The sequence below is a fragment of the Arachis duranensis genome, chromosome 7, assembly GCF_000817695.3.
Source record: "Arachis duranensis cultivar V14167 chromosome 7, aradu.V14167.gnm2.J7QH, whole genome shotgun sequence".
Lineage (NCBI taxonomy): Eukaryota > Viridiplantae > Streptophyta > Magnoliopsida > Fabales > Fabaceae > Arachis > Arachis duranensis.
In genome coordinates, this window is record NC_029778.3 from 69,981,321 (window position 1) to 70,004,647 (window position 23,327).

At 34.2% G+C, this 23,327-nt stretch overlaps 2 protein-coding genes across 9 annotated transcripts; both read left to right on the top strand.

The window, feature by feature from the left end:
* The first annotated feature begins 1,243 nt into the window (after positions 1 to 1,243).
* LOC107458566 (uncharacterized) lies at positions 1,244 to 10,524 on the top strand. Of its 3 annotated transcripts, none has more exons than XR_008001458.1 (13): positions 1,244 to 1,447; positions 1,540 to 1,635; positions 3,082 to 3,165; positions 3,934 to 4,008; positions 4,177 to 4,257; positions 4,875 to 5,014; positions 5,379 to 5,618; positions 6,088 to 6,262; positions 6,940 to 7,023; positions 7,507 to 7,684; positions 8,210 to 8,382; positions 8,803 to 8,995; positions 9,776 to 9,914. XR_008001458.1 is itself a non-coding variant. In XM_016076783.3 (13 exons), exons 1-12 carry the CDS (start codon positions 1,289 to 1,291, stop codon positions 9,983 to 9,985), a joined length of 1,695 nt encoding a protein of 564 aa, XP_015932269.1. In that variant the 5' UTR covers positions 1,244 to 1,288; the 3' UTR covers positions 9,986 to 9,988; positions 10,118 to 10,524. The 3 variants fall into 3 exon arrangements, 2 of the variants coding, with proteins under 2 accessions (XP_015932269.1, XP_052108019.1); XM_016076783.3 differs by lacking the exon at positions 8,803 to 8,995 and adding an exon at positions 10,118 to 10,524 and having other exon boundaries at positions 9,776 to 9,988; XM_052252059.1 differs by lacking the exon at positions 8,803 to 8,995 and adding an exon at positions 10,129 to 10,524 and having other exon boundaries at positions 9,776 to 9,988.
* Positions 10,525 to 13,607: 3,083 nt separating this feature from the next.
* Positions 13,608 to 16,413, top strand: LOC107458560 (prefoldin subunit 2). Of its 6 annotated transcripts, none has more exons than XM_052251672.1 (5): positions 13,608 to 13,972; positions 14,136 to 14,297; positions 14,376 to 14,492; positions 14,830 to 15,291; positions 15,707 to 16,413. In XM_052251672.1, the coding sequence occupies exons 1-4, from the start codon at positions 13,623 to 13,625 to the stop codon at positions 15,284 to 15,286; spliced, it is 1,086 nt and encodes a 361-aa protein (XP_052107632.1). In that variant the 5' UTR covers positions 13,608 to 13,622; the 3' UTR covers positions 15,287 to 15,291; positions 15,707 to 16,413. The 6 variants fall into 6 exon arrangements, with proteins under 6 accessions (XP_052107632.1, XP_052107633.1, XP_052107634.1 ...); XM_052251673.1 differs by having other exon boundaries at positions 15,797 to 16,413; XM_052251674.1 differs by having other exon boundaries at positions 15,870 to 16,413.
* Positions 16,414 to 23,327: the final 6,914 nt, after the last annotated feature.

Here is a 23,327-nt window from a genome sequence, read left to right on the forward strand (position 1 = left end):
AATTCCGTTTGGTGTATGAGAGGCAAATAGACGGAAGGACTAAATTGTCCTCCATTTGTTAAAGTCAAGGACCTTTTTGTATTTAAATTTTGTCAGGAATGTATTTGTCAAAAATTTAAAAAATTAGGGACCTATCTGTCTTTTTTTCTATATATACTGTTAATTACTCTAACGTGTCTATTTATGAAAGATAGTCATGTAGCTAATAACTTTTGGAGCAAAATTTCACTTGTTTTGATAGAAATTGTGATAAATAGAGAGCATTTGATAATCGATATATGAAAACTCAAAAGATAATACATATTTTACCGTTCAAAATTATATTGTTTTCCTGCTTATGTGATAGTAATGAGATATGCACCATTGTAAATAACGAAATACATGCATAATTTCGTTTCATTTCACATTATTGACTGACAGAAGAACATATATGTCTACCGTTTATTATCTTAGAGGACCTAATTAGTATTTTTTTTAAAGATTAACTAGTAGTCTAAGGTCAACATCTTTGAGAATCTAACCGGTCACTAGGAGTGTTCAAATCCAAACCAATCCAAATTGAACCATTCACCCAATCCAATTCAAATCGAAAACCGATTAAAACCGCACTAATTCGGATTTGATTGGATTATATTTTTTTGCAAACTGCTGGATCGGATCAGATTTCAGATCTAATTTTCATAATCGATCCAATCCAATCCAAACCGTACAATGCGCTATAATATTATTATTTTATTATTATATTTATAATTATACTTATAACATGTTTAATTTTTTATATATTTTTATATTATTCATATATTATTATTATTTAATAAATAGTTTTTGTTCAAAATGTTATTTATTTATTTATTTTAACTAACCTATAATTTTATTTATATTGTTATGTTATTGTTGGCTTTTTAAGATATTGTTGATACTTGTTATGTTATTGTTGTTTATTTAAAATTTGATGTTGAGACTTGTTATATGTATTTAATTTTTTTAATTTATAAAACCGCAAATCCAATCCAATCCAAACCGATTGAAATTGGATCGGATCGGATCAGATTTTTTTTTTTAAAATATCCAATCGAAATCGCACCGTAAATAAAATCAGTGTTCGAATCGGATGAATTTTTGATTCAAAACAGATCCATATCGCACCGCGAACACCCCTACCCGTCACTTACTCACTTTACTCTTTATTTTAAAATTATTATTAGTTATTAATTAATGAAAATTTAGTAACCCAAAAAGAAAAAGGAAAAAAAAACCGAACAGAAACGAGACGGCGTTCTCTTGGCACATGCTTGCAGCTATGGCTGATGCTGCAGCTGTAGAGTGTTGTGGTACGCAATATTCATGCGACACAGCGAGCAACACCCTCTCATGGATCAACGCCATCGTCGACTTCATCGCCCCTTTCAACTCTTTAATTAATGCCCACGTCGTCAATTTCTTCACGGTGCAGTCACCACTAACAGTTTCTTTCGAGAAAGGGAAAAGAAATATTTTTTTTTTCAAAATTAGGGCTAACTTGGTATGGTTAAATTTCAGGATAGGCTGTGGGAGAATGTTGACAAGGAATGGATGGATTGTCTCCGCAGAGAACCTGTTCAGAATCTTCTCTTGATACCATCTGGAGTGGTGCAGGTTATTTTTTTGGTTACATACTTACATTCCTCATTTATTTTGATTTTTTTCAAATTGAATTTTCTATTTTTAGCTGGGGTTAGGGTTCAAGTTGTAGGATAAATAGATAATTGCACTAGAATAATTGAATGGGAGTTATGCGGCATTTTTTGCTTTTGGTGGAGTTATCCCTTTGGATTTGAAGGCTTAATGCCCTAGCTTATAACGCAGGTAAATAGGCGTTAAGGAATCCTTTTTTTTTTGGTCTTTAGGTATCCTTTGATGCATTGAGGAAGCAAGGGTGTTTTTTTGGATTTTATTTTTTTATTTATAATAGAAAAAAAATCCGTGCTTTTTTTTTTTTAGTGATAGGTGTTTTTGATTCAACAGATTTTGCCAGCTTTAAGGTTAACTTAACTTTGCTCAGCTGAGTTAGGCCATGGGATCTAAATATCTAGTGTGATATGTAAGCTAGGGTTGAGTGACAACCAAGTGCCGCTCTGCGGTGGTTGAAAATGCTTGAATTGCTGCTGGTTCTGTAGATTTCTTTCTGTAGTGTGGTATTATTAGATGTTCAGCTCGTGAGATTTTGGCATTGTTTTATATGATTTTCATAGATACTTAATTGTGCCGCGGTGGTCATGCTCTGTTGGGAGTGTGTGTGCGTGATTCACACAAAAGAGCACAGTAAATGTAGAAGATAGGTGTATTGAATTGGGAATTCCTTCACAATATATCAAGAATCCTAGGTGATACCAAAGTGGATTTCTCTCTGCTGGGGGACACCCTCTAAAATGCCGTCACAAAATACTCCTAATTAACTCTGTCCCTCTGTTTTTTACAAGCGTTTCCTCTACTCTTTTGGTCTTCCCTAACCATTTTTACCACCCAACTAAGTCAATTGAGTTGTCCTATTCTGGCCCTTTCCTCTCTTCTTGCTATATACTTGCTCAAATTATTCCTATTTCCTACCAGAGTCTCTGCGTTTTTATTCTTGATGGCAAGTTCATCTTCTTGTGTGTGCGCGCTTTACTTTAGCCTCTAGTTTCCAGGTCTTTATGATGTTTCTTGATTCCAGTCCTAGAACTCTAGAAGGATTCATGGAGTGGTGATTTTTCTGTCCGAGTTCTTTCTGAATGATAACATCCTTTTGTGCTTTCTTCCTTTTGGAATCCTTCTTGTGTTTACTCTTGGAAAAAAGTCTACCTCCTTGCTTGCCGAATTTGAATAAATTCCTTCTAATCCTATTTGGAAAGAGCAGGTTTTTATATGCTAAATTAAGTCTGTAATTTCTGCCACCATTTTACTTAATTGTATGTTTAGTTGTTGTTATTTATGCATTTTGTGTTTTATAATTCTTACAGTGGTTTTCATTTATTGTCATCTTTCTTTATTTCATTTAGTTTTGTGTGCCAATGTTCTGCTTGTTTACCCATATTTCTCTCTAATGAAAAAATTTTCTGGCAGGACTACTGGCCAGCTTCTTTGAAGCAATTCATCCTAAAGTTAAGGGCTTTAGCACTTTGTCAAGAACAAGTAGATGTAAACACAGTATGTTCACCTTTACCCTTTCTGAACAAGGTTTATACATTCTATTTCGTTATTGCTTACTAATAATTAATATCACATGCAACAAAATCCAAGGATGGCATTTGAATTAACTTTTTGCTTGGACTCTTGGGTAGTTTTTACTGTGAAATAATCTCTGTTGGGGTAGTTTGATATTGATTATGTTTTTGTCCCCTTATTTATGAGCTGATAGAAACTTGGTAACAAGTAGCATTAATCTTTCAGGTGTTTTGGTTATATCAATCCTAAGTCATGTTGATTATCTTTTGATATTTTTGTTTGTTCATTGGATTTAGTAACACCAGATTTAGGCCTTTCGGGAATGTTGGTTTGTTTTCAGTTTCAATTTTATGTTAATTAGTTCTCACTGATATGCTGAAAATAATGCTATGTTTAAATTATGTATTTCTTTTCCATTATTTTTTTGAAGGAAATAGATAAAAATAAAATAATAAATCTTGTTTTCTCTATTTCCTTAAAAAAATGCTTAAAACAGGAAACTAGATCAAAACAAGCTAGCAATTTTGTAATTAATAATGACGATATCAACTTAAAATAAAAATAGAAGACAAAGCAAACAGCTCTTGTTGTGCTCCATGGCAATTTGTTTAAGTTCAAAATAATCTTGGAAAGTTTTTTCAGAACATAATAAGAAAAGTCATTTGAAGAATTAATATACTTTCTGTGTCCAAGCCAAATGGCTGCTTCAAGGATTTTGAATTCGCAGTTTTAAATGTTTTATACTTGCAGGCATTACCTGGTCCGTATATTACTTCACTTAACACTGTTCTTGCTCAAGGCATGAACGTGAAGAAAAAACATGAAGTAAGTCAACGTTTATCACGCTCTTGTATTGCTTTCTTTATTCCGCAAGTTGTTCCCCTGAACCAAAGGCTTTAATAAGAAAGTTTTGAATATACATTTCACTTTCATTTTCAGCAAAAGATTTATTGGCTTAAAATGTATCAGGTAAATAGAGTTTAATTTGTGCAGGTAGAAATACTTTCGGCTGTTGTAAGCACAGTCGCCAATAATGTTAGAGCTGATGCTGTTATTGATGTTGGTGCTGGTCAGGTGTGGCTTCATGTACTCTTGCTTACATTTTTTACATGCATGATGCTGAACGCAGGTGGGACGAGGCTTTGGGAATTTGGGTAGCACTTAGAAAAGACAGTTGAATTTAACTTCAGTGGTTTGTGCATGGGTGGATATGGTCTGTAAAAGCTTGCACAAGGTTAGGATGTTACATGGAAGTTAGTCCAATAACAAGAGATAGAGGGAGACCTGTAAAAACTAACATGAAATTGTTACTAAAGATTTTTTAGTGTAATGACCAAAATATAGGCATGATTTATGATGGGATACTTTCGCTTTGTCTAATCCACTTAGTTAATCCATCTATTGGGAAAAGATGGTGGTGGTTGTTGATGATGATGATACTGATCCTAGGCAAGTTGAGGGACATGGTATGGTACTCTGGTTAGAACTTATCTTCTTTTGAGTCCTTAAGAGCTAGTTGCCTCAATGTTGTGCCTTCCTCTATTGATGATTGTGGTATGATAATTTACTTCTTTGTCATTTGCAATCCCTCGTTTTCAAAATTGCAAATCTGTGATTCACTACTTTGTTGTTTCCATTAGTTCCATCAATACCAATGAGGAAATTTTGTTTGTTTTATGCTCTATTTATAGGGTTATCTTGCACAAGTGCTTGCCTTTCAATATCAGCATCCTGTCATTGCGATTGATGCATGTTCTCATCATGGAAGTGTTACTGATGCACGTGCAGAACGAATTAAAAAGCACTATGTGTCACAGATGTTAAAATCTGGGTATGTTCTCCTTATTTACTGCAATGTTCACTTATATTTTGGGGTACCTATGAGATCCTTGAGGTTGTACAAAATGGCAAATGTATGATAAGGAACAGAATGAAGTAAAATAAGCATGCTAGGAATTCCAACCATAACCATTGGATATCACATGACAAATATACAAGTTTAGGGGAAAAAAGTGATGTGAATATGTCAATATTTGTGTTCGGGAGGATGATTTGCATTTGACGATGTCTCAATAGGTGGTCAAAGTTGTCCATATTATTATTTTAATATCTACCGATACTATTATCATTAATTATTGTTGTTGCTGTTGTTTTTATGAAAATTCATTTATGTGTTTACTTTCTTTTTGCTCTAGATCAGGCATGTGGAGTTTGAATGTTCCAAAGACAATCACATGTCATGTATTGTCAATTGATACATTGAAAACTTTGGTTGAAGCATCTTTGCCTGTAGATGATGCTTTGCAATCCACATCAATGGGGAACCAAAACAAAGATCAAGGGAAAATATGTTGGTCCGGTAATGCAAAGAGAAAACCTTCGACTGTTCTTGCTGGGCTTCATGCCTGTGGTGACCTTTCAGTGACTATGCTGAAGTTAGTTCCGAAATTTGGATAAGTTGCTTTGTTTCTTCCTCTTACTATCCTTGAATCTCTTTTTAGATTAAACAATAATTTTCAGAAAGAAAGGTAGAGAGCACGTTACAAGGAGACAATAAAAGAAGTCAGTGAAGCAAACATTCCAATCCCTGAATAATCTTAAAATATAATCAAGAAAATCCAACCACCCAAATGATATATAATTTCTTTAAAACTCACAACTTCGGGACTTCTGTCCAAACAAGATATCTGATAGTTGACTAATATCTGATCCATTTCAATTTTTGTCCATACATCAAAGCACCACCTTTTCTTCGCTGTGACCATTGATTTTTCTCCATGTAAAGTTGAGAAGCCTGTTTTATATCATTGCCATTGTTTGTGTGTGTTACTTTTATTATATATTATATAATCTACAATTTACATTCTGCAAAGTTGTAATTCATCCAAATTCTTTTTTTGTTAGGACTTTCATAGAGTGCCAAGATGTTAAAGCTGTTGTTAGTCTTGGTTGCTGTTACAATTTATTGTCAGAAGGAAGTGCTAAGGATGGTGAATCTGAATTTGGGTTTCCAATGAGTCATGCTGTAAGATCTGCGGGTTTATCACTTGCAAAAAATGTGCGTGATCTTGCTTGTCAGGTAAGTGATATTTTTGGTCCCCTCTTCACCTTTTTATATACTAGCTTACTAAAGGGAGGGTGAAACAGAGTTATGAGAAAATGACTAATGTTTTGCTAATTGTGACACCTTTCTTCAGTCAGGCTTGTAAGTTTTGATGCCATTTAAAGGCATAGAAATCTCCTAATGCTTTTCTCCTTTCACTATCTTGAACATGCAGTGCAGTTATTGAATATTGTTCAATTAGTGTTACACTACTTATTTCATTGATATGTAAGGTATTATTAGATAAAGACCATAATTATGCATAACATAGACCATTTAGCTTATTTGATTAATAACCATATTTGTGAAAAATAGTTACATACCCTAATGAGGAAGTGGCTCTGCTTTTCTTTCTGCAGGCAGGTTCTTGCACAAATTCAGTGCATGATTCAAGTAAAACAATACAAATTAAAATTTAGGAATATAATGATGCATGACTAACTGAATAAACAATGGTTTAAGCTGAAGAGTACCAAAGTGTGTTGTAGGTCATTTAGAATCATATAAGCGTTGTCTTCCTAAACAGAAAATTGTGCTCCTGTCATTTTTCTGCAAGCGAATTCTATGAATTTACTATTTTCTTTATCCTTTTAAGTTTTTACTTTAAGTTCATGTGAGAAACATACCACACCAACTGCATTTTATCTTGCTAGAGTGCAGATAGATGGAGGAGCTTGGATATGCATGCCGGAATTCATAACTTTGAGTTGCATGCTTTTCGTGCCGCATTTCAAATGGTATTGAATTATCACTTAGTCTTGTCATCTAATTTATGTGTTACTTTCTGGATGTCTTTTGGATGAGTGGTACACATTTCATAATATAGGAAGATCTATTGAGGAAAAGATGGTAAAATCTTTCCTTGGGCAATTTAATTTTGTCATGTATGGAGAAGTTCAGTAAAAGTCTTAAGAAGTAGATTGGATGGAAGGTGACATTAAGGTTAGATGTTGAAAGCATTTAGGAAAAAAGTAGAAACAAAATCCAGTTAAGAAGTACTATTTTGTTTTTATTGAATGGGGGCTATCTTGGGATTGAGTCTGTATTTGTCAAATAGGAAGTGACAAATAATTAAAGTGAAATCGGTAACATACGGAGACAGAGTGCTTTTCTTCTTTTCTTCTTTTCCATTTCTGATCAAGAGACAAAGATATTCATTTAACGATGCATTCTTCCCTTGTACGTAGATATAACATCTCTATGTATATTTGTGATGGCAGGTTCTTTGTAAATATTATCCAGATTTCACAATAAACACTCCTTCAATTGGCCGTAAAGGGAAGGCTCTGCGTCGGAGACATCAAAGGAGATCTGCAGAGTCCCATCTGCATCTTAAAGGAAGTACTGGTCTCCTGAGGCAAGATTTTCTGCCTGTAGTTTCCACGGAATCTGAAGCCGGTATTTGAATCAATCTCTTTTGAGAGTTTATGGCTGTTATTGTTGAAAATCCATTTTTTCTGTCAACTTTTCACCCAATGAATAGTTGGACGAACAAGGAACTTGAGATGAAAAGAGATGGGAAGTTATGATCTCAAACTAGGGGATGAAGTAATCTTCTTGGCTACTTTATGGCTATTGGCAAGATAATGGCTATTTTAATTAGATTTCTCCAATGGATATGCAAAAAATTGGAAATCTTTGTTTTGTTTATTCTTGTCCAATTCTTGTCTTTTTATCATTTTGTAGGAGACCTTTTTGTTTGTTATTATACATGTTACCCATATTTGATATTCATCTCTCCGTGAATCTAGAAAACCTTGGTGAAAAACTATCTTGCAATTACAATAGTAGTTAGTAGACACTTAAAAAGTTGATAATGAGAGTATATTTGACACATTTCAAAGTACCTTGTGATTGTTTGGTGATGTGCGGTGGTGTTGGATTCACTGATGTACATGCTTAGCCTTTCTCAATGTGTTACAGACGAGATTTTGGCCCCTCCAATAGAAGTACAAGCTGGGTGTGGAGGGACTAAATCCCGCGACACATTTTTACATTTTGAGAACTTCTGCCACTCTGGATTGTCTCATCTTGGTATTAAGCTTTCAAATGATGTAAACCTTAAAGGCATATGGAAGGAAGCAGAACCATTTTTGGTACGTCACTTTCAATTTCTTCCATTATTTAAAAGTTCAAATGTCTGTGGTTATAAGGTCTGTAGATCTTAGTTTTATTACTTTGTCTAGAAAGTTATTATTTCTTTGCCATGAAGGGTGCTTGGGTTTAATTTTGCAGAACGGAGGGAAGAGAAGGAATTTTATAGTGAAGTACTCTTCAGTCTTCACCCCTTTCCTTCCCACCCTTCCCCTTCATAATTTTGTTCACAAACACAGACTACATTTTTTCTTTACCTTCCAGTGGGGTTATTATTATTATTAATTTTGTTAATTCAATATTATAAATATTAATTTTCATTAAAAGCAGGATGCAAGAGTTATTCTTATTTCATTTATTACTTGCTTAGTTTGATGACTAAATTTGCATATTCTATTTATATTGACATCGGCATCATTTAGTTTGTTTAAGCTCCAAAGTCCAAACAGGTCCTTGGGATTGTAAGCATTCAACTTTCATGTGTGAACGAGATTTGTTAGTGCCAAACAGTTGGTTGGGTTGGGTGGAGCTTTAGTTGGATTAATAGGGCATGCAGGAGATGAAATCATGAATCCAGCCCCCACGTTGTTTTCCATGTTTCCAGTCGTCTAAGAAGTATGATTAATTGGATTATCTTATCATTAAAGTTGGATTTATTAGGACAATAAATGGAATCTATGAAATATGTGGCATGAAATAAAAATCGCATTTGGACAGACTGAATATTGTTTAGTTATTCTAAGTTGCAGTTTTTTTTTGCCAAATACATAAATGCTATTTATTTTTTATATTGTGCTTTTAGAAGGATGGCATCACAATTTGATTATAAAGGAAATCATTTTTCTGCAAACTTTATAAAAGTTGTTTTAACTGCTTTTTGATGTTAGCTAGTTTTACAAGAAAAGCATGAAAATTTTCATAGGCCTAGTTTGGTAAAGTTTTGACTTTTCAAAATTGCTTATTAAAGCTAGCATTTCAAAGATAGTTTCCAAAAGTTGTAGTAACTATGTTTGATAAATAAAAATAAGTGACTTTCAATAAATACAAACTATAAAACTTGTGTTTAGTAAAATTATTTTTAACATTTAAAATTACTTTAAAAGATATAAATGTAATGAACTGCAAAAATAAATATAAATATTCCTTAATATATAAGGCTATATTAGGTTTTTTAGCTTAAAAAGTATAAGCTAATTTTGAAAAGTATTTCATAGGTGCTTCCAAACGCAAAATTTTCAAAGCTAAATGCGATTTTTTTTTATTTACCAAAACAAAGTTAGTTTAGGTCCAAAAAATTTTACCAAATCAGTTATAGTCTTCTGATTTAGTTATTTTTTATGCCATAATCCAAACATGAGAGAACTGCAAAGTACTTAATGTAGCAATTATGTGCAGGACCTTATAGGACCCTTTTGGTCACTCAGGGCTTCTCTTGGACCTCTTTTGGAAACTCTGATTCTGCTTGACAGACTACTGTTTCTTCAAGAGCAAGATAGCACAGTGGAAGCCTACTTGTTACCCATTTTTGACCCAATGATATCTCCAAGAAATGTGGCCGTAATTGCAAAAAAGACTGACAAACATTTAAGATCCTCCTGTTATTGAAAGGTAAATAGCTTCTGTCTCTGCGCAATTGCTTGTTACTAAGTGTGTGTCTTCTGGTCCTGTTATTCAACCACAGTTATCCTTATATCCTTGTTTTGATCTATTGGCAATTGCTGCATTTCTCTTTTGCAGCTTTTATAAAGGTAAGGAAGCATGAACATGAAGCAAGCTTACTGACTGGCATCAAAAAGGTTTTTGAGATTTATATTGAAAATTAAAAATGTTGTACTAGTTGTTCTTTATTAGATATTTTTCATTCACTTAAACCATAGAGAGTACTAGTAGAATAAGGTTGTGTTGTTGTAAATGATATACCGTACTAGTATTGCTTCATCAACACTTCGCTGCCGAACGGACTTGTGATTTCTGTAGAACTTCTCAACCTCAGTTAAGAGGATGAAATAGTGCCAAAATGGTACTTCCATTGCTCAATCCCATTTGCTTCCCTTGTAACAACTTTTCAGCTGGTTTATTTGTAAGAATTGTTATGTGGTTTGAATCTTAATATATTTTTACATTTTTTTTTCTTGTATGAATAATACATTGCCATTCTTCTCAGATACTTTGTGTGGTTTAAGTATTACTTTGTTACTCAGATTTTATTCTCATGGGAATTAAATATACTCATGGAGAAGGTAGAAATTGAAATGATGATATTTTGATTGTCTGAAATCAAATTTGCTTGGGAATAACTTTTCAAACTTTGAACTAAACATGGAAATATGATATTTCTATCTTAAAATTCCTAGAAATTATTTATAATTCTCCCAACTACATATACCCATAAATTATTTGGATTGACAGGCAGTAGAAATATTTACAAGCAATTAAGTGTAATAATCATTCAATACAAGCAACTATGGAATGACATAATGATGACGAGATTATCCAGCGAAATGTTTGTTTTGCACACTTCATATAAAACGTATAGTCTCGTTTATCATTCATAATTCTTAAATGAAAAACATTATTCATATATTGAAATTCTTGACATTTGCATAAAAATATAACTATTATTAATTAATTGTATATTTAAATAATTTTTTAATTAATAGTTTTATGTAATTGTTAAAAAAATGCTGATGTTAAAACAATATTATAAAAGATGTAGACATACCAGAATCGTTCTTAAATCAATGTTCTACGTAAAATAAGTACAGTTAATAGTTTAATACAAAAATGCTTGTAACATAAGACGTGATTAAATAGCCTAGTACAGACTGTATATCTATCATGGCTGAGAATGAGATTCTCTGCCATGGGATATATACCTAAATAGACCGATTATATCCACTTATTTGATAAATGATATGATATATTAATGTAAATTGGTCTATAGAAGCTGCTTGATTGAAAACCGAAACATAGTTGATAATTGAAGTAGATAACTCCATATTTCTCCAGTTAATCAATTTATCTTAATTCAGTCATTCCGTGATTCTGTCTAGTACTTGTGTCATCAATTCTTCTTTATCATGAACCATGATGCTCCAATAGCTAACCAGTCAAATTTGTTCTTATACACGCGTGCATTTCAAAATTGAAATGTCTGAACATTTTTCAGAGGCGATAAGCTTTTCTTTGTCAACATTGGTGGTAATTTTGGAAAAGACGTGTTTTTGACATTAATTGCGCTAAGTTCAAAGTTTGAACGACTTGTCACTAATGAACAAAACTATTGATGCCTTTAGTATGTGGCTGTTTTGTCACATTATTATAAGATAAATATTATGTTAATATACATTTTTTTTAATCATTGGATAGAATAATGGATAAATAATTAAATACTGACAATTAAGTATGGGAATGGATAAGCAGAAATAAGTAAATAACAGAATTCTTCTAAGAAAATGATACTAATGTTGCCATCAACAAATGGTAGAACAACTCAAAGTAAGGTTTGTTATCCAACTGAGATGACTTCAAAGCCTTTTCCATAGTTTCAGATAGCCAAGACATCAGAGTCATGAATTAGTCAATTATCATGTTAAAAACAATGACCACATTCTTTGCATTTTCTATATAATTTCTGCCTTGTGCTCTGATGTTGCTACTCTTTTTCGTTTAACTTCTCTTTTATTTATCTTATTTTTTTAAAAAAAGTCATTGCATTATATCCATTATAATATCATATATTTTATTGATTACATTTTGTAGGACATTTTAAATTTTCAAGAGTTAGTGAACCATCATTATCTTAATAGCATATCTGTATTTTACCTCCCTTAACATAATACATTAGTATGTCACATTGAATTGATGATTGAGATTGTTGTTTTTTTTTTATGTATGAACTGCTTTATTGTTGTTAATAGATTTATAATTTTCTGAACCGATGAATTGATGATTGAGTTAGCTGGTTTTTTTTTATGTATGGACTGTTTTGCTGTTAATAGATCTTTAGAAATAAATTAATGATGTGCATAATATTTAAATTTGCACTAAATAATTATTTAAATTTGTATCATTACACGAAGGGAGTACTATCACCTAGTTATAATTATCGACTAAGATTTTTATGTTGAAAATTTTTTAATTTTGTTTTATTTTAGTTTATATGTTGGATATTTAGTTGAATAATGTTGAACTGGATTTAGTAATATTGAATGGGTTTGAATTGGATTTAATACTTTTTAGTTGAATTGTATGAAATTTTATCATGATTAAATTTTTTTTTAAGTTTAATATCCACAGGTACTCGTACGTATTCGCCTTCTTTCTGAGAGAAATAAACGAGGATCAACGGAATAGGGCGGGGACGGGAGCAGTTTTCTAAATGGGAATGAAAGAAAAGATTCCCTTCCCATGAATACCCATTGTCATCCTAGGTGTAAGTGAGTGCGAATAATCTGATTGATAGATTAAAACGAATCAATCTAATATAATCGATTCTAGTACTCAACGGGTAAGATAAAACTCGATTAAACCATTCTGTTTTGGACTAGATATCGAATTCAATCTTGCTGAAACGAATCCAATCTGAATACTCGATTATCTTGTATATTTTTAAAAGATATAATCTAGAGTATTGACATGTGATGTTTCTTTATAGTTTTAACGTGTTATATTAATTTGTTACACTGATAATCTATAATGATAATTCCTAGTTTTAATTGGTCAACACATATGACATGTTTATTATTCCTTATTATAATGTATCATTTAACAGAACATATTAGCAAACAATGATAGTTGACAGCTGATAGTTGAGACTAAACTACTCTACTAAAACACTACTGATACTTTTAAATTCTTGAAGATTATCATAAACTATATTTTTATTTTGTAAAAAGAAACTGAATCATTAAAAAAAGAACTTTTTTTTTTCTTTCGAACTGAATAAGATACTTTTGTTATTAAATTAAATTTGAGATACATTTAGCCTAACCAAATTCTTTTTTATTTTTTGGACAAGAGGATATCTGATGGTATTTCTTTTAGCCGCAAAGTATTTTGTCTTGTAAATGTGAGAAGATATAAAACATTGTAAAATAACCTCACAATTAGAAATTAAAAGTCCAAATATGTGATCTTGAGTGTGTGTGGCCCGCAGTGCATTAGCAACAATGATACTATCTCCGCGACTATATTCCATTTCGAGTAGTGCTAGGTAAACAATCTGCTACACCTTAATTTAATGCTACTAATTAAATTTATTCTTTTAATTTTATTAATTTACACTGTTTATACATTATTCAAAAATATTGTTGGTTACCTATATTTTTTCATTCCAAAAACCACAGTGGAGATCAAAATCAAGCCCCAAAATGCAGGCACGAGCTTCCGCAATGATGCCGTCGTGATCGAAACGGTGACAACTCCGGATTCGCTCCAATGTGGCGTCGACGTTCACCTTGAAACTTTCAGGCGGCATTGCTTTGGCTCCCTGAAGGAGGCGCGGTTGATCCCGTGGTTGCCGTCGTGGCCGGTGCTTGTGCGGCGAGGTACTCCACCCATCGGCGTGGGACTCACAAGCAGGGGCTTCTGGTGAGTGATTATTTTTTTGGTGTACTTTCTGGCCAGTGATTTTGTTCTGCAAATATCAACTTGTTTCTTTGCATCCAAATGCTATGGACACCAATTAAGAACAATGCTCCTCTTTCTTTGTGAATATGCTGCAAATTGAATAAAATCCATTGGGTCATTTTAGGACACTACATACAAATTGGGCCGAATGCCTAAAGTGGCACATACGGTCCAAATGGCCCAAAAGGCCCATACGGCCCAAAAGGCTCAAACGGAACACAAGCACAGACTACTCCAGTCCCCACTTACCTGCTCGGCTGCTCCACAGCACGCAGACCACTGTTAGGTTTTCTATTTTCTCTCAATTCCTTCTCTTCTCTTATTCTCCCAATATATCTTTGACCCTTTCATCTTCTGTTCTCAGCACCGTAATCTCCGGCGACGCAGATTGTATTCCCACCGGTGGCGTTAGCTTCTTCTCCATTTGCGGCGACGAATTCTCAACTATTCACGGCTGTATCATCTTCTTCTTTCGGGGCACGTACGGATTAAAAACAAGTAACTGAATGCTTTCATTTTATGCATTTTAACTTTCATAATTTCTAGTAGCTTGCTTCTGCTTACAGATCACATTCTCACAACTGTGTCAGTTTTTTTCTCTCTCTCTCTCTCTCTCTCTCTCTCTCTCTCATTTTTTATTTTTAAATTTAGTTTGTGATTGAATCTAGAGAAATTACTACGAGTGTCATTTTCTCAGTTTGGTAAATGCTATTTATTGTTTGAAAATGCTGTTAATTAATCTTGATTAGTTTCTTAAGGCATTCTTTTTTCTTTAACCTGATGAGATTTTTTATTTTTGTTCTTTTACATATGTCTAGAACTATGGCTGGTAAAGCTGAAGGTAGTGATCACAGGGAGCCAGTTAATGAACAAGCAGTTGCGAATATATATGCGGCAATGAGGTCTGAACTCAACCAAATTCACTCGAAAATCACCGAGCTCGAAATGGAAGTTAGCGAGCACTCGCTGGTAGTTAATGCCATTCAGCCGCTCGATCCCTCTAGGCGATGTTATCGAATGATTGGGGGTGTTCTGGTCGAGAGGACTGTGAAGGAGGTCTTGCCTGCGGTGCTGCGCAACAAAGAGGGACTCGAAGAAGTTATTAGCAGGCTCAATGAAGCATTGGAAAAGAAGAAAAAGGAGATTGTTGAGTTTGAGGCTAAATATAAAATCAGGATAAGGAAGGCTGATGCAGAGGTGAAGGATGAATCCGGTAGGAAGGAAGGCACTGCTCAAGGCGTTCTTGTTGGCCCTGCAGGTGGAAGTGAAGCATAGATCAGGTTTTACTCTGTTTTCTGAGAATGTTAGCATGAAGTCTTCTATACTCTTGTACTTTAACATGTTGTGGTGTTCTGATTTGTTTGTGAGGATTGGCTTAAATAACAAATGTTACATCTTTTGATCTTCTGTTCAATTGCTTTTAGAGGAACTTATGTTGAGCAAGTCTTATGTAAGAAACTGTTCTTAGACATGTTCTCATGTAGGATTTTACTGTAAGTGCATATGATATGATTAGTAATTGCTTCAGCTATTTTTGGTTTTGTCTGTCACAAATCATTTCTATAACTATAAGTACCCATTTCTTTAAGTTTCTTTTTTGAGGATTAGAAAGAACAGTAATCTTGTGTGCAAAGATGAAGCCTACCTTTGATGAAATGTTGAAATGCTTAATGTGTTTCGTGTGCATAATTGTAGGCCCTATGACTGTGTTTGGGTACCTAATGATAAATGGAGTGGGGTGAATGAAGTGGAATAAAATTAAAATTAAAGTTTTACTTGTGGAAGGTATTCCATGAAGATGATTCCATATATCCTTGATTTGAGAAATAAGCAACTCCTTCCTCCTTCCATATTCAAGGTGCAATTGTGCAACAGGAGATTTTGCTTGATGTGCTCTCTAGTACTTCTGTTACCATATCTCTTGAAAGCCAGGTTGTGAAATCGTGTTTCTCGCAATATCAACCCCATGTCCTCTTGAATTTTTGTTTGGGACTACATAGCCAAGATCTGTATGAAGCTATAGTTTGAAGATAATTCCGAGTGAGGAGTCTAAATGAAGCAACCTGTAGAGGTGTCTTTTTAGCCTTGCATCTGGTGTCAGGTAGCCTATTCGAGCTTAGTTTAATTGATTCTCCATTGTTTAACAATTTGGCTAGATTGATTCTCCATTGTTTAACAGTTTGGCCTGTTCCGATTTCGGAGTCAAGCTGGCCACTTCTTTTTTTCAGTTCACAAGAATCTGTCTCTATTTGTGTAGGAACTTTAGTTTGGTTGATTTACTAATGTCGTTAAACAGTTTGAATCTACATTGTGGTGTAAGAGTTTCGTATATTGGATGAGAAACTGAAGCTCTTTGCATTTAACAATCATACTCTAAGATGATGCATGTATCCGATTGTGTCTATTGATGATCTTGTCATTACCAGCACGATGATTAAGCGTCTAGAAATACTTCATATTCTATTGCATGTTTGAAAGCTTTATACTCTAGAGGAAAGGTTTTGGACGATTTTTTGTTTTAGGTACTATTTTAATCTTTTCTTTTTATTTTTTTCTTTTTTATTTTTGGTAGAAAAATAGCTTCCAATATTTCAGATAGAAAATTGAAAATTAATTGTGGGACATTTCTAATTATACTACCTCTCTTTTATCTTCCACTGTCCTTGCAAAGTCTCACCTTGATCAAATTGTTATACCAAAGCAAAAATTAACAATAAAAATGAACAATATATAAAATGTGTATTGTATTATTTAGTAATAATTATTTGGAAATAATACATTTTTAATATGATTTAGATTTTAAAAAGTTATAATGACGTAAACGGTAAACCTTTAAGGGTGATTGAAACATATTTAAAATATTAAAAATAAAGTTATAAAATTGAATGTTAGAAATAATCTTAATTTTTTTTTCTAAAATTTTAGAAACAAAAATGATATTTAAGTTGACAAGGTAATGATCAAATCAGTATTCGAAAGATTCAAACGCTGACATTTTGGTACTTTGCTATTGTTATTTACAAAATGATCCTTAAAAGATTTTAAAATTTGACAAGCGTACCCACGAGTTCGTCAGAGCACATCTCCGGCAAGCACAGTGTTGACATGGCCACTACATTTTGATGACATGGCAAAAACCCTCCCCCTTTTTGAACCTTAGTCCCCTTCCCTTTTCTCTTTGAATTCTAATCTCTTTTCCAACACAGTGTCTCACACTCTTAATTCACTCTCCCCCAAAACAGCAGTGGAGCTCAACACTTTTAGTATGATGTCGTCTATCTCTTTCTTGGCATTGTGTTGTCTATGTGCCTTCACTGCTATCGCCGTCACTACTTGTATCTACTTGCTACTAGCACCCAGTCGCTGCCATGCCTCTTCTGTCTGTGTTCCATCTTGGAACCATTGTATTGTGCCCCCTCTGGTGTTCTTCTTCTATTATTGTTTTGGTGGTGTTTGTATTAAGTTTTATTTTATTTTATTTTGATTATTGTATATGAATTTATTTGTTTTTTCTGAATTCTATTGTTATTAATATTTTTGAATGATAATTTAACCTAAAAATTTGGGACAATTCATGATTTGGGGCAACTCTATTGATGTTGAGGTTGTTGTTGCTGTGAATGGTGGTGTTGAGGGAGGGAGAGGAGAGTGTGCGTTAGAGAAGGGGGAGTGGTGGAGATTATTGTTGATGATAAGGAAAAATAAAAACAAATGGATAGATAAGGGGGTTTTTCTATTAGACCTCTAAGAAACCTGTTCTTAGCAACCTAGGTCACCGGAAGGGGCTCCCTACTAGACCTTCAAAGAACTTGTCATTGACAACTTAGATCAGAGGGATGAAAATTGAATCACTCAATTTTCTCCATGCAACAAGCGAAGCAAATCACTCACCTCACTTAATCACACAAAAAAATGTGCATAAAGCACTAAAGAAATTTTATTCATCAAAAGTTATGTAAATTGTCTCACCAAAGATGTTTAAATAGGCACCTAACAAACTAACTAAAAGATAAGATAACTAATTTAAATCAGATTTGATCTTATTGGATTAGATCAGATTTGATTTAAATTTTAAAATCCTAAAGATATGATAATTAATTTAAATCAGATTTGATTTAAATTTAAAATTCCTAAAAATATTACTATGCAAATCAGAAGTAATTCAAATCTTCCAACAAACTCTAACAACAAAACAAACTAACATAAATGCCTAAAAATTAAAAAATTAATAATAAATTATGCCTCCCATCGAATTTGAAAAGCATTATTGGGCTTCTTGCTGTCCTGACTTAGCCCAATGGTCCTTATGAGTTGTCGCCCTTTCAGCACCACTGTTTTTGAGACGGACTCTTGGTCTTCTTAATGTCCAAGACTGGCATGGTACAATTCTTCTAGTATTCAGATCCTTGAATATGACAAGATTACCATTCCGTCCCTTAGTTCTAAGATGACGAAAATGCCTTCCTGACCACGTATCAGTTGCTATTGATATTAAGACTATTGTTATTGCGAGTAGTGGGGTTGAGAGAAGGAGGGGTAGTATGCGTTGGAGAGAGATAGTGGTGGAGGTTGTTATTGCTGTTGATGTTAAAGTTGTTGTTGCTGTGAATGGTGGTGTTGAGGGAGGAAGGGAATGTGTACGTTGGGAAGGGAGTTGTGATATGGCGGAGACTGCGATGGAAAAGAAGTGTGCGTTGGGGATGGGGGCTGCGACAGGGAGGGAGAGGGAAGGGGAAGGAGTGTGCGTTGGGGAGGGAACTTTGAGGGTGGTTTGCCAAGTCATCAAAATACGGTGGCCACATCGGCATTGTGCTTGCCGAAAATTTGCTCCGATAAGCTTAGGAGCATGCTTGTCAAATTTTAAAATCTTTTAAGAATCATTTTTTCAATAACAATAGTAAAATACCAAAATTTCAGCGTTTCATATACTAATTTGGATATTACCTCTTAGAGTAAATACCCTTTCCGGCCCCTGTCCATTTTGAAAATTGACTACACGCCCCCTGACGTTTATAATTTATCAAATCGGCCCTTATCCATTTGCTCCGTGATACCAATGAGCCCTTGAGTTGGTTTCTCCGTTCAAAGTCGACGGAAAACGCTGAGGTGTAACGTGCAGGCCGTGACGTGGCTCTGGATCATCAAACGTGGATTGCTCTGTAAGCATGTGGACAAATAAGCCCCTGCAGACTCAGCAAAGCGACGTCGTTTTAAAAAGAAGTCCGTTTGCTCGATTAGGGCGAAATCTCAGTCTCCCCATTTCTGAACCCTAACACTAGTGCCTGAAGCATGAGCGATCCAGAGCAATCTTCAACCTCTAACACACGCCGTTTTAGAAGGAAGAATTTGGTGGGTTCGAGTAGCAATGCAAGTGAGGGCAAGAAGGTCAAGTTTCAGCACCCTAAATGCAACTGTGGCACCTATGCCGTCATGCAACAGTCTAGGACAGCCAAGAACCCAGACAGAATCTTCCTGGGTTGTTCCTACTATGGCGTAAGTGTGCACCCATCTTCAGTTTATGTAATCAACTTCCTACGTTGTTTAACAAGTTGTATTCACTATAATGGCAATTGCAGATGGAGCAACGTCACTGCAACTTTTTTGTTTGGCTGGACGAACTGATTACTAAAGGTTGTGGCAATGAAGATGACAATGATATTCAAGGAAGAATGATGATGATGGAGAAAAGGTTGGAGCAACTGGAATTCAAGATTCAAGATGAATATGAAGCAAAATCAAAAAGATGTAGTAATAGCCATAGTGTGTTTGTTACGCTGGCAATGTTAATTGTATTAACAGCAGTTGTGTTTGTAGTGTTTTAGGGTATATTGTGTTGCTTTAAGTGATGCATGGATATCTGTTATGATTTGGGTTAATTTGCTCTGTAATTGCTGATTCTAAATGAATTGTATGTGAATTTTTCTTTGTAATAATGTAAAGACTGAACCCAAGATAACTCTGCACAATGCTGTATAAGGTAAAAGCATAATGTTTATATTCATACTGCTAAGCACAAAGGCATTTACATAGTGAGCCAAAATCATCAGCACATGTCTGAATTCACAAAACAAAAAACATGTTCCATATTGTTTAGTGTATTACTTCCAATAAGTTGACAACCAAAAAATTTTACACCAAAATATTCATAACTATAACTAGGATTATGTCATTTCTGAATTCTTGGTGGCCTAAACCCATATGTTGGCTTGAATTTGTGGGGTGCATTTAGGCCTGGTGTGGGGATAAACATGAAGGAAATTGTGGTAGTCCCTGAGTCAGTTGCTCCTTCAGGTGGAAGTTGTTGTTGAGTTGATGGTTGTGAGTTTGGGGTTGTTGCTTGCTCTAGAGGTGGTTGAACTGTTGGGGCTGTGGCCTACTGTTGAGGGTGGTGCACTGTAGGTGCTGGAGGTCTAGTTATAGCTTGCTTGGGTCTGAAATTTGGCCCGTGGTTGAGTGCAGTTGGGGCAGCAGGGTTTGAGGGCTCAGTATTGTAGTCCACACCCTAAACCACATGAAAACAACTCAATTTATTGTATATGCTCTTGGGCCAAGTAATTTTATAGTTAAAGGGCATGAATCTGTAAAATAAAGAATTATCTCTACTGGTGGTGGGGCAGGGAGTGAAGATTTAGTGTCAACCCTTGTCTCTCTCCATTAGGCCCACTGTTTGGCTCATTCTCTGCTTCTTGTTGGGATAGAACATGTTTTCTTTTTCTTCTAACATACCTCTTTGCCTTCTTCTTCTTAGTCCTAGGAGACATGTCCTTATCACTAAAAATACCAGGTGGCACATTCTTCTTCTTCTTAGGTGTCTGTTGTCCAACACAACTCTTCTTCCTAGCACCCTTTTGTCCAGCATCCATTGCCTCTTTCATCCTCACACTAGGCTGCTTCTTCCTCACACTCTCTCTCACACTCTTCCTCTGTACATTTACTTCCTCATCACTACTACTACTATCAGATTCTAATCCAGTTGGAGGGGGTTTGTAGGGTTCATCTTCAGTTGTTTCATATCCGTCATCGGAAGAAGGTGAATCTACCTCAACAACATCAGGCCTATATACTGGTTGACTAACATCATGCTCAAAGTAAATAACCAGCAAATCCGACTCCACATTCTCCATCTTTTTATCACACATTTCATTGATTTCCTTATCCCCTTTGAGAACATGCAACCCAGACTCTAAATCAAGGGCACTGCCATCATACCAATACATCTGTTTGTAACTTGTATACCCTAAACCCTTGAACATTTCCTCCAAATCCTTGAAATTAACATAATCTATGTCTAACGGAGGAAATGTATCAACAATTTCGTTGCGGTAGAACAATGCACCATCTTCATCCCGGTCAAACCAACCCCCATGATGAAAAACAGGGACTATTTCATATGACATCTATTAGAACAACAATATGCAATAATTAGAAATTAATTAACAACTTCCATCAGGCCTCATTTTAACATTTTAGAACATGCATGGGGTGATCACATCATCATTAACAATAACCAAGTTCAGTAAAAAAAAAATGGAGCAACACAAGCTAACGAAGCTTCAAGATCAGAGAGCGACACTAACCTTAGTAGCGCCGTCACTTCCTCCATCTGCAGCACCGTCAACACCTTCCTGTTGGAAGTCTCTGTCAGCTTGCTTGGAGGGAGACGTCTGGGTCTCTTAGGGTTTCTTCGTAATTTTGAGGAGAGAACGAGGGTGATGTATGGTGATTGGGGTGTGCACAAGGGGGAGAATGGGATTTCACCCCAAACGAGCAAAATGATGCCAAGCAAAACGACGTCGCTTTGCTGAGTCTGCAGGGGCTTATTTGTCCACATGCTTACAGAGCAATCCACATTTGATAATCCAGAGCTACGTCACGGCCTGCACGTTACACTTCAGCATTTTCCGTCGACTTTGAACGGAGAAACCAATTCAAGGGCTCATTGGTATCACGGAGCAAATGGATAAGGGCCGATTTGATAAATTATAAACGTCAGAGGACGTGTAGTCAATTTTCAAAATGGACAGGGCCAAAAAGGATATTTACTCTGCCTCTTATGTTGGCTCATTTATTCAAAAAGTTAGAAGGTAGCTAAATCCCCTTCGACCCTTCTCCATGTGCATCGATAAATTTGTGTGTATCGTCAAATACTCAGGGTGTGTTTGGGATTCACGTTGAGGAAGAGAGAAGTCCGTTTGAGTGTCTTGAACGTTCCACTTTTATGTTTGGCAATCTTTTGGAACTCTCAACCTAGAAGTGCTTATACTTCTAAACGTACGTTTATGAGAAGCAAAAATTTCTAGCTTATACGTTCACGTTGGAAAAGTTTGGTTATCATTAAGAAATTAGATGAGAACTTTTTTCCTTTTCTACCAACTTTATCCTTTGTTTTCTTCTATAAAAAAATGCAAGTAACCATATAACTTTTACAATAGTTCTTTGTATATGTTTTTTGTTCCAATTTTTTTTCATACAAATTTATTTCAATCACGCTCCAGATAAAAAATTTATTGTTTTTTATTTATATAAATTCTTTTTTCTATCCTTTATTATACTATATTTATGTTGTGTATAAATTTTTTTATTTTTTTATTTGGTTTTATTCGTATGAATTTTATTTACTTTTTATTATATTTTTTTATATAATATATGTTGTTGATCGTAATTATTATATATGATGTTTGCATGTTTTTTTCCTTTTTATTGTACTTCTGACTGTACTTTATTTTCGTCTTTATTATATACTAATTATAAGTAACAAAAGAGTCATAAATAATAAAAATTTATACTCTAAAATAATACTAAATTAAAGAGTACTAACGGTACTAAAAAAATTATAGAACATCTTCGTTTAGTGTCCTGTTTTTTCATGTATATTATTATTTTTAATTGTTTTCTAGTTCATATGATTTTTTTTATTATATAAATTTTTTTATGATATCTCGTATTATTTTTTATGTATTTTATTAGTGTTTTATCATGTCTCTTAATAAGATCTATTCAAATATCTAAAGTAAAATAATAGAATAATATAAAAAATTATTTAAATTGATGTCTCTTTCAGTAATTTTTCATCTAAAAGTGGTTTTGAGTAGTATAATCCAAACAATATTTATTTTACTATAATCTATTTTGATATAAAAATTACCAAACATAAATCACGTTAACACAAACTTACTTTTTATCAAAAGCAAGTTTGCAAAATCAATTTTATACAAACTATAGTTTGCAAACTGTAATCCAAACACACACTCAATAGTGTGTACGTAAGTACGTTAACCTATTTGATTTGAGTTAAGTATACGTTCACAAATCAAAA